This window comes from Lathamus discolor, chromosome 2, assembly GCF_037157495.1.
Source record: "Lathamus discolor isolate bLatDis1 chromosome 2, bLatDis1.hap1, whole genome shotgun sequence".
NCBI lineage: Eukaryota > Metazoa > Chordata > Aves > Psittaciformes > Psittacidae > Lathamus > Lathamus discolor.
The window spans coordinates 119,951,581-119,963,588 of record NC_088885.1 but is presented as its reverse complement, the minus strand read 5'-3'; the positions used below and the strand labels follow the sequence as shown (position 1 = coordinate 119,963,588).

At 37.2% G+C, this 12,008-nt stretch overlaps 1 protein-coding gene across 1 annotated transcript in view; it reads right to left on the bottom strand.

Annotated features, from left to right (window-relative positions):
* The window catches only part of RP1 (RP1 axonemal microtubule associated), a 178,995-nt gene that overhangs the window by 72,385 nt on the left and 94,602 nt on the right, over positions 1 to 12,008 (bottom strand). Inside the window, exons 28-30 of the mRNA XM_065669368.1 lie at positions 11,497 to 11,552; positions 11,299 to 11,331; positions 5,122 to 5,291 (exon numbers count right to left, since the gene is read on the bottom strand). Coding sequence (XP_065525440.1) covers positions 5,122 to 5,291; positions 11,299 to 11,331; positions 11,497 to 11,552 — 259 coding nt within the window. The remainder of the gene's footprint in view (positions 1 to 5,121; positions 5,292 to 11,298; positions 11,332 to 11,496; positions 11,553 to 12,008) is intronic.

The following is a 12,008-nucleotide window of genomic DNA, read 5'->3' as shown; positions in this document are numbered from 1 at the left end:
CCTTGAACACCGCCAGGGATGGAGCACTCACAACCTCCCTGGGCAACCCATTCCAGTGTCTCACCACCCTAACAGGAAAGAATTTCCTCCTTATATCCAATCTAAACTTCCCCTGTTTAAGTTTTAACCCATTACCCCTTGTCCTGTCACTACAGTCCCTGACAAAGAGTCCCTCCCCAGCATCCCTATAGGCCCCCTTCAGGTACTGGAAGGCTGCTATGAGGTCTCCACGCAGCCTTCTCTTCTCCAGGCTGAACAGCCCCAACTTCCTCAGCCTGTCTTCATACGGGAGGTGCTCCAGTCCTCTGATCACCCTCGTGGCCCTCCTCTGGACTTGTTCCAGCAGTTCCATGTCCTTTTTATGTTGAGGACACCAGAACTGCACACAATACTCCAGGTGAGAACTGTTTATGGTGTAGAATATATGAACTGAGGTTAATGGTAGGAAGGAATTGCACTTCGTAACTTAAAAGAACCCTTCCAGTTTGAATTTCTTAAGTGGCTGCTATGCCACTCCTACAAAATATCAAGATTCAAGGCATTGTTCTTTAAGGACGAGGGAAGAACTCCTATTCCTGTCTCTACAACAGCTCCAAGGCTGCAGGGAATCTCTCCACTCCCAAACTGTAAATCCACAGTACCCGCAACAGCCACACAGCAATAGCTTTACACTGGGAAAGACAGCACCAGACTTGTCATCTCTCTAAGCCTAGCTTGCTCTGCCTGCCTGTATGCCATCATGTATACAGAATTTAGTGCTGTCCCAGACTATAATGGACATTTGAGGAGAGATATGCCTCTTAGATCTACTTCATCCTCAGAGGTTCCTGACATGCTCCCCAGTGTTGCGCCATCAAAGGGAAATACATGGCAAAATTCCTCCTAAAATGTGCATTCATTCATTAAACTTAACAGGAATTATTTAGGTTCATTGAGAGAAGAGTGCACAGGTTCTTCACCCATCTAAACCATGGTTCCTTCGCAGGCAGGAACTGACTTCGCAGAACCAGACTACTGACTTGTAAAGTTACTGCCTGCAGATTTTCTTCCCTGTAGATGGACCTCATGGTTGTATCACACAGCTACTTTAGATGCCGTGCACAACTTCTTCCATAAAGCTCTCTGGTCTGGAGTTACAGCATTACAGAACTTGTTTATTTTCATATGACAGGGCAAGCTGTACCTCACATTTTACTTTGCATTCTGCCATCCAAATTTGCAATTCTCTGGGCATAAATGCATGTTACAATCCTTGAAGGAAATGCACAGATGAGTTATATAGGAAAAAAGATTCTGAATACAGGACCAACTATTTAAAATCCACTATGTCTTATTTTGTTTCTAGAATCACAATTTCAATTAATTCAATGACTGCCTTTGAACCAACAAGCACTAGTAATCATGCTGTCTATGATCCGTGGAATTAAACACCATTTTCAACTAAGTGTATTAGGTATTTAACCCCTTTTCACGGGTGTGGTGTTGTCCCCCTCTGCCACACACCCACTCCTCCCCCCCTGGTTCTGGCCATTATTAGCCTTTCTGTTCAGCTCCACACAACATTGCCATTTTATCACTCTTGTAAGCCTTTCCTGAACAATTTAATATAATCAGTTTTCCTTTGGAATATGATATCCTATCTTGGATTACATAATTGGCTTTTCCCTCCATCAATGCCTATTAATTGATGTAACATGATCTTCATGTTACATCAAAGACAGACAAATAAGTCATCACAAAGTATATATCCAGTGAATATCCCAGTTTTAAGTTTGCAGAATGTTTGCAAGAGGACACTTTACCTTGGTTTTTATTCAATATCATAATTTCCTAATTAATTTTTCCACTTTTATTTCTTCTGAATAGTTTTACGTAATATTCAGTATTTGAAAACTTAGCTGAATTGGATGTAATTTGTCTTACACTAAACATAACAATATTTTTTCCATTATATGATTGAAGAAGCATATCTCTTATAACTAAGTGGATGCTCTGGCAAAGACACTGGGGTTTTGAAGCTCTCAGAGACAGGTAACTGATGAAGATGATTAGAGAATTTCATAATCTTTTCTTTTTTGACTCGCACAGGGCTTCTCCAAAGACATCACGTCTGATGTAATTAAAGCTGTAAATAAACAGTAAAATTTACTGTTTAGATGCACATTTAAACTAAATTCCTTATTACTTTCCTCTTAGAAAAATAATAATAATTAAGAAAAAGGTGCATAAATTATTCTAATTAAAAAGATGTGGTTAAAGCATCCTAAAATCCAGCTGAACAGCTTTCTATCAGGAAGTCCAGAAATCCTGCTGCTTGTTGTTTGGAGCTTAATCTCATACTGTGGAAAACACATGGAGTATTGCATTATGTGATTTTCTGTCAGCCTCATAGCCCTTAACACAAAATATATTCTGTATTTGTTGAGTATTTATGAACAGACCTACTTGAAGAGCTCTGTTGCTCATTTCATACTAACTGTACTAGTGCTTCAGAGAGTAGTTTTAGGGATCCCAATCCCATGATCTGCCAGCTGACGTATCTTTGCATTTTATGATTCTCCAGATAATAGAATCGGCATGATACACTAGGACTCTCCAAAGACACTCACTGAGAAGATTACTCTGTAAGTAATCAGAAACACTGATGACTGCGAGAAAGGTTTACAAATTTGCTTATTCCATGTGAGATCGACAATTGATTTCTATCATCACCAGAATATCAAGGAAAAACATTTTTCTACTGCACTGTTTACTTTCATTTTCCCTGTTATTTTTCATTGGAGATGGCATGGTTCCTTGCCATGCTATCTTTAGTGTTTCAACTAGTAGCAGAATCAATAACTTTGACACATTCAACTATTTCTCAATTTATTTACTACAAATAAAGAGTTATAATTAAATTTATTCTTATTTAAGCAGCTCACCCACTGTACTAAAGATGCCTGAGACCACTGAAACCCAACAACTGCACGAGACAGCATGCTGCTATTTTATCTGTTTTAATTTATTCTTTATGCTTGCTACATGGAATTGTACACCTGTTCTTTCATAGGAATTGGTTAGAAATATTTTGGATCAAATAATCATTCTGAATATGATACACATCTGTGTATATATCTGTGTGAGAACATCTGGAAAATCAGGAATTACATGCCTTCTTGTCCTCAGTGTGCAATAAATACACCTCTGAGATCAAAATTAAACTTACATCTCAGGATAATAAAAACTGCATATAGCACATAACCTGTTGTGCTTTTTACTGTGCTATATTACTAAGGATATTTGTCTAGGTCCAGGATCTTGAGGGGGTTTAAAAGTTCATTTGCTTCTGCTTGCTGGAAAACTGAATTCATAGCTTGTCCTCCTGGTGACATCATGCCTCCTGCAACCTGCTGCAGCAGTAGGAGAACATGAGCAAAGCTTCTGTATTCTTCTGAACAGCCTTATTAAGAACAAAGAAAACGAGAGTAAAATGAAACTGGGTTTATTAGCTGAACCACCAAGAGAAGACATGAAGGTATTTATGGAGATATCTGTAAATCCCCAAACGCTCTTTATATCAGGCCCATTATTCTAATTTCCTCAGAATGCCACGAGAATTGTAAACCACTGTAAGCAATGTGGCAAAAAGACAAAATTTCATGCACAGTAAACAATGCTCAAATAGTATTAACTTATTTATATAAAACAAGAACACAAATAGTTAAGGGGGAAATACAGATGCTAACCCAAAGCTAATCCAAAGTATGAACAAGCATTTAGAAAGCTGCTGGGGTGGAAGCCCGGTACGATTGTTATGGTACTATGATACCTAGGATAGTAGACTATGAGGGACAACAACGACTGACACATAGCAATACTAATTTCTTCTAGCATCGTACACAGTCATTGAAATTAGGCAGTCTTGACAAGGAATACATGCCATCTGGGAAATTACCAGCAAGTTGGTTGTAGCAGAGGTCTGCTTTATGCATTGGTACTTGCCAAAATTCAGCCAGCTGGTGTGGTTTCTCTATAGACAGATTCTGCCTCTATTGACCTCTTCTGTTAATGTCAATGGCTCCTTTTGCTGTTCAGTGTGTTTTCTGTCTGTTTTCCAATAAGAAGCTGCTTTCTTGTCTTTAAGACGTGTCATTTTCCTTTTCATTTACTCCCTGTAAAGTTCCTAAATTGCTTTAGCTTGTTATTTAAATTAAAAATGCAGGTCATTACTGTGGATCCGGTCATAACAACGAAGCCTTGATAACATTTTCTAAATGTAGACTTGCCATTGTTTTCAGAATGTTTATTGCAGCCATTGAAAAATATTTCTGAGCTGCATAGAACTGCCTTGAATTGTAAGCTATTTCTCTCATGACTGGCTAGAAGCTGTACTTCATGCCAATCAACAGAATTTGTAGTGACTTAGCCTAGAAAGCCAGGACAGAATGTGAACATTAAAAACATGCCTCAGATGAATCCTCTCAAAGCAGCGGGGTTGCATGACAGGTGGACAGGTAGCCATGACTGTGTGAGGGTTGATTTTAATACCAGCCAGATATATATGCTATTGCTTCAGGGTTCTTCACACTTTGATATGCGTGAACACATTCTCCAGTGATATATGATTACCCAGAAAAACCCCCTGCCTGGTGGCCTAAGAGACAGAACTATTTTGGCAGTGTATATGGCTTTACAAAGACCGAAATAAAGGAAAGAATAGCCTACTTCTGTTCCTCAAGAACACTGTCCAGTCCTTCATCTGCATTCACAAATAACTGTATGTTGCCTTTTGTAGAAACTGCAGTGCAGGACTCTTCAGAGAATTAGAAAAAATGATGAGCTGATGAAGATAATAAATAGGAGCATTTTTCTCCATGATATGCACCCTTAAATGCACTTTGAAAATTTCAAAGAGAACACTGCAGCTGGCTGTAGCAGAACTGGACTACCAGCAGAAGATGACCCAAAATCTAAAGTTATATCATTCCATCTTTGTAAATGAATACATCATTAGTACCCATCAAACTAGCATTCCATTTACATACATACATACATATATATTTCTAAAAATATAAAATGTATAGGCTAGGGAGGAATGTCATTATAAGCTCTGTGTAATACTGTATACTTATGACTTACAATGAATTCATCTGTTGCTCTGGGTAGAAAGCACACATATCCTGGCGTTTGTGGAGAAAGCAAAAGCTCATCACTTTTTCCCTTTGAGCCATAAATCACAAGGGTCCTTTTACCCTCCTGTGGCTTTGGGGAATCTCCGCCTGTTTTAACCTGCACTCTCCACAGTTCTGCTAAACAAAATGAAAACATCTTTAGGATCAATGTAACAGTAACATTTTTAATATCAATAGCAGAGAGCAATGGATGTATTTGTTATTATTTCAACAAAGAATTTAAATATTACTATGAACTTACACCTTATTTAATAAATAATGATAAAAAAGACAGTAATTCCTTCTCTTGAAGACAATTATAACTTAAACAAGACTTGATAAACAGAAGACAAATGTTAAAGTAGGTATGAAAGCATAAATTAACAACAAGGAATCAGGAAAAGGACTCTGCTTAGTTTTTTGCATTCTTTATAACAAAATAATTGCTCTAATTACAGTAATTAATTAACTAGTTTTCATTTCTTAAAGTGCTCTTATGTAACATGGAAAAGAAAACTACTATTTTGAAAGATTTGTATGTGGTCTATTTATAACAGCTGATGGCTAAACTGATGGCTACCAAGTTTAACTTGTTAAAAACGAGACTTTAACTCAGATTTTTCTAACCTTATTTGTCATACTCTGCCTGCTCATTTGTTAGATCAGATCAGTCAAAGCTCTAGGGAATTCCAAAGAGGTGTTTGCACTGAACTCAGCTCACAGCTTGGGCGTTTCAGAGATTTCTTTTTGGCAGGTGACCTGTACTCAAAACAATATTTTGGGTCAGAATGCAACCAAGAAGCTATGGAAAACCATTCCAGGTATGGAAAAAATACTGTGTCTTAAACAGACAGTATAGACTAGAGTTACGTAACTACTTGAATGCAAATCTTCCCTTGAATTCAAATGAATTGCTTGAAGAAAAGACACTTGATCTTGCATGGCAAAGGGAACTTAACAGTGGAAGGAAATCAAAAGCATTGTTTAGACTGGGACCAGTACCATGACAATACGGTAATTTGCTAATGGGATTTATAGAAAAGAACTATTTTTGTGTTTGTGTGTAAGCCTGCAGTGCAATGTGCTGACAAAATAAATTTTAGAATAGTTTCATTCAGAAATAAAATCAATGTGATTCTTTTTCATACCTTTTGTTTTTGCCCACCCGCCTGGAGATGGAGACTGGCTGAAAACCTGTTCTGGTTTTCTTGATTTATAATTTTCCCTTGATTTTCACATTGTTTTCTTTACCTAATTCTGTTTTTCCCCTTGCTATAAAAGCTGTTTCCAAATTACATTTGACAGTTCCCTGACTCTTCTAGGCTCAGGTACAAAACAGCAGACAAATATACATCTCACAGTCAGTTCTCTGAGTAACACACTAGCTGAAAGGATCCTTCTATCTGAGGTCATTTCCAGGAATGAGTCAGATGTAGTAGTGGAAGATCCACATTTTGCCTAATGAGGAAATTTGTTGTTTGATATATGTGCCAGCTTTGAATTTTATCTCCTTGTGCCAGGTTGGCATGTGGTACCCTTCAGGGTGTCACACTTGGTGAAGTCAAGCATCGTTTGAGCTTCTGCTGTTCCTGAGCAGTCCGAGTGTTTATGAGCAGCTTCAAATTTTTACAAAGACTCCCAACATAGCCCTGAACCTCTTATCCTCTCCAACCATGCCCCGTTTTGAAGGCTGTCCCAGGAACACAGCAGAGAGGAAATTAAGATAATTATTGTGTTCCCCAGGTGAGCTTTTTTCCCCCTCTCTTTGTAATATCCTTTTGCTTCAGGAGAGAGCAAACCCCAAGTTAAGAGAAAGCATGGATTCATAACTGCCTGTTTCCTGCTCAGAGGCAGCAGGTTTAGAGAAGGTATTTCAGGCAAGATGATTTATTTTAATTAATATCCATTATTATGTTTTTAATTGTTATTTCAGAAGACAGGCTAAGACACCAGTTGGGAGTTTTCCAGGAAATAAATCAGTGGTTCACAGATTTAAAGCCTCTTAGCATCTGTGACTCTGTTCTCCTACATTTACTTTTAATGCTTCTACAATTTGTTAACTGAGCTAACCCAGACTGACTGCATTTTCCCTCAGTTCAGCAAATCCATTTAACCTGCTCATGCCAGAATGAGAAAAAAATTTTTTTGTCTAATATTATACTCACTGAGACAGCTACTTGGTAAGATGGTAAGAAAGAGACTGATGCCAAATAATTATTGTGTTCAATGATTATCTCTTTTCAGGATATCCTGAAGTTCTGGAAATCAATAGCAGGGCTTAAAGGGTGTGTTTCATACTCATGGCCACATTAAAAAAGATACTTTTTCCCTGGTAATACTGATCTGCTTGCTTAGTTTCCTTTCAGAGTGACTAGTGTGTTAGTGTGTTATTGTACTTTTAGCTTATTTGTAAAGGTATAACCATTTTCATTGAGACATCAGTCTGACAACTGCTATAATGAATGGTAGGGGAAAACAGAACACTGTGCAAAATAAAATGTCTCAGAATTCTCTCTTTTCTAAAATAATTTAACCAAGGGTCATTTGCTAACTTTCATAAAGCATGGGATCAGTCATATCAATTTCCTTCCAGAAAGAAAGTCTTTTAACCACTGTTTTGGAACCTGAAAGATGCTTTCAGTAAAACTGTGAAAATGAAACCTGCAATGACTTCTGCACATAACAAACTGGGCAAGGTAAAACATAAAGTCAACATTTCATAATTCAGGAAACTGAAAATGAAACCTTTTTTTCTGGTGGGTTTTTTTGTTTGTTTGTTTCTTTGTTTGATTGGGGTTTGTTTGCTTTTTGTTTTGTTTTGTTGGGGTTTTTTTAGGTTTTTGAGGGTTTTCTTTTGATTTCTTGGTTGGGTTTTGTTTGGTTTGGCTTTGGTTTGTTTGTTTTTACTTTCATTTGTTTGGATGGGGTTTTTTAGTATGAGCAATTTATGTCTTTTTAGAGGATTGTCACCACCACTTTTATAACACATTAGTCCATTTTTTTCCCTCTGGTGTGTTTTTGTTTTAAGACCGAGAATGACATTCACACTTTGTTAGATGTAGGAGCAGGTTGCTTACTTCCTGGGGATTGTAGGAATTTCTGTTGCCTTGAGGCACAGCAGTCAGTCTGTTATTTTATTTTCTTAGGAAATTAAGCATCCACCCACCAATATATATTGTCGTTGCCTTTTACAAGCACGACCAAGTGATTTACAGGTTGGGGATTCTCTGATTATTCTTACTGAATTAACAGATACTTGTAAGGTAGAGAATAATTTAAAACCAAATTAAGTCATGTGAGAATATACTGAATATTTTCTCTTTTTGTATTAATTTTTTATGTATCTTAATACTAGCTACCTTGCGCAACACAAGAGCCAACCTATCAGTATCTATTAACTGAATTCTGTTCATGGATGTTGAACCATATTTTATTCACCACTCACAAAAGCCCACAATACCACAGAGCGCCTTACAGGAATCACACTACAGGAACACATCTCCTTTCAAATGACTGGAGTGTGGACAACATTGGAATAAACTGTGTCTTGCCTCCTTGCTTTGAGAGAAATGTCTTAACCTACTTTGAAACAGAAAAGAAATGAAATAGAGAAAATAGAGAATGAAGTAGGAAAATTTCCCTACAATGTATGAAACTCAGAGAGTGATGCAAAGTCCTGTCCTCCCTCAAAACAACTTCATTATTTGAGAGCTGAGAGAAGCTGTCTGCCTTCTCTACCAGGGCAATACACTTTGTCTTTTTATCTTCCATCAAAAGGTGGAATCACGAGAATACAAATAAATCCATTTCTATGTCTGATTTGCCAAGCCTCTCTGTAAACTATGGGTGTACAAAGGTTGCTGAGAAAATCTGTTATGGGCATACCGCATTTTGTCAAAATCCATAGCCAGCAGCAGTGTCCACAGAGATCTGGGATTTACTCTTCACTGAAGGCAACATAATGCCAGCCTGGCTGAAAAAGGACCATGAGCCCTCAAATAACCTGTGCTGCAATGATGACTTTCAAACTTTCTTCTTTGGTTATGTGGTTGAACAAGTTGCTAGCCTTAACCAAAGAGAATGAGATTTCTGACCTTCAGAATGTCTTATAAAGTGTTCTGATTTATAACTTTTGCTTTAGCCTTGACCTAAGCACATTGATCTTATCCCAAAAATAAATAAACTCTGAATTATGCCAATCAGCTTTTTATGGCTTTCTCTGAAGCCCACCTGCAGAGTGAAGCTCATATAGAACATGACCACATGAATACATTAAACATTGGCTCCCTAACTCCAACACTGCTGCTTGCCTCTTATTCAGTAAATGTACATTGTATGCGAAGTTTTCACTTCCACTGTGAACCGGGCTGCTTATCACTACTCTCTGCTCTACCATGTGAAATCTTCACTGCTACAGCTGCTGGGAGAATTTAAGGCAATTATTTTTCCTTCCAAGACTCTGCATCTTTGAAATTTTCTCTTATCAGCTCTAACCCTAGAACTGTCATGATGGATTGACAAAGAACTGAGTACAAGACAGCTTTCCAAACCTGTTGTGATTATTACCCTCCTGTGAAGCTCAGTCTTCTCACATGCAAGGTCTATGATATAATCAGTACGACAACACAAATTAAACTGTGAACAATCCTGAGATCAGTACTGCTGATCATCTTTTCTATGTAAGGCATAAAAGCACAATTTCTCACCTATCTCAGTTCCTCACTGGAATGAGCCCCTGGGTGAAGAAAAGATGGCTAAAGAGCAATTCAAGCTAAGCTGATGCATGGCTAATTGGCAGAACACTTATTGAAAATGTTCTCCATTATACCTTCATCGTTCAAAATCTCTGATCTCAATCTAAGCATCTGCACATACTCTTTGGGTTCTCCTGGATGTTTTGACAGTGTGATATTTCACAAACTGATTAAGAATAGGCTACTCCTTTCTCCTCATAATCAAAATATTGTGTCTAACCGCTCTTGACACATACAGGCTCTCAGCAGCTTGTGCATCTGTGTCTGTTTATTATAGCATAATGGAGAATGAAGTTGCACTGCAAAAAAACCTTAGATTAGTAGTAAAATATCATCTATTTTCTGAACATAATGTGAAATAGATATTATGGTTGCATCTCTGAACTCTGCACTTAGCAGAATGCAGAATCCTATTGCAAATGTCTCATGAAAATCAGATTTCTCTGTGGGAAAGCCTTGACTTACCTGAGTTAATCAGTCTCCTCTTGTCAAAGTTATGTTGTCATGGAACAATAATGCTGTTGGCTAAACTGTTTGATTGAATATAAATGATTTCATTTTCACTGAAACTGGAATTAGACTGAGAGATCAGGACTCATGCTACAGAAGGCAAGTCACTGTTTTCAGAAACAAACGTAAATGTTTGGGGAAGTTTTAAGTTAGTTTCTCCCATCCAGTTCCCAGACACACTCGTGCAGAATACACATTTACAGTTAAATGTTTGCAAAAATACTTTTGTTAGTATGTTTCTCTTTTCTGGTTAGGGAGACACCCAGAGATGGTATCTCAAATTTTAAACACTTTGGAGATGCAAGCATATTACAGTGATGAGGCTGTGTTTGTAGGTATAAAAAATGGGTAATTTTTATTAAAATCTTTGTATTAATTCAAGCAGATTTGTTCAGCTGAATGCGTATATTATGTTTAGCTTCACTAATGGATATGGACTTTAAACAAGCACTATTTCTGGCTACTTCAAGAATACCCTGATGGATTTTGACCTGAAAATGTTTCCACTGACAATTCACAATACATTTTTCAACTTGCTGATGTTTGCTAGGGGACCTGTCCCCATGTATTAAATGACAGTGATATTGCCATAAACAAAACAACACTTGAATCCCTTCTCAGGGGAATTCCTGGCTGATTTCAAGACAGAATAGTAGAAATATGAAGAAAACCAGAAATAGTATATGAGCAGCATGTTTTTCTTAAGTACTTACAAAGGCCTAGTCCTTTCTGTAGACTATTGCCACCAATTTATCTTCATTTTCTCTCAAAGTTGATAGTATACGTATACGTTGAGGTCATGCGGCTACATATTTGTCACAATACTGATTTGCAGATTAAATTCAAACAGCAAAAATAACGCTGTAGAGAACAACGCTTACCTTTAAGGAATTTCTTCATTGAATTGTCGTCCTCTAAAATATGAGCAGAAAAAAAATATGTAAGCAAGCTTTTTATCACTTTTCTTCTTAAGTTAAAGTCTTATTCAGAAAGGTTCTTCAGTAATAACTAGGCGTTAAGTATATACACCACCAATGTTGAGTATATACACCACCAATATTCTTCGACAAAATACTTACTATTGGCAGCTAGCTCCCTCTCAGTTTTCCCATCATCTTGATGTTCATCTAACCATCTTTAATTGCAAAAACAAAAATATTAACATTAATAAAAATTATCAGTATATTTCAAGTAATCTGACAATTACCTTCTCTCTCCAACAGTATTTTTTTATACCTTTTAGTCAAATTATGCATTGAAACTACTTTCTAGATTGAATTTTCTTTTATAAGTAAGTTCATCACAGTTAACCTTATTCATATTAGGAGAATTTGGCTCACTCTGATCCAGGCAAATAGGAATTATCATGGTAGCTACACGAAGTACTACAGTACTATACAAATTACCTTATAAGAAATACTAAGCATTTACAGGGTCAGAGACTCACCTGTGTATTTGGTGGGATGATCTAACCAGCAGTGGTTAGCTATATCCGTTGTACTTAAAATTATATATAACCCGTGCAGGTCTGGAAGTTTCTACAGCTTCTGTAGATCTGCAGCAATTAACTGAAATTCTCTTTTTACTTTCC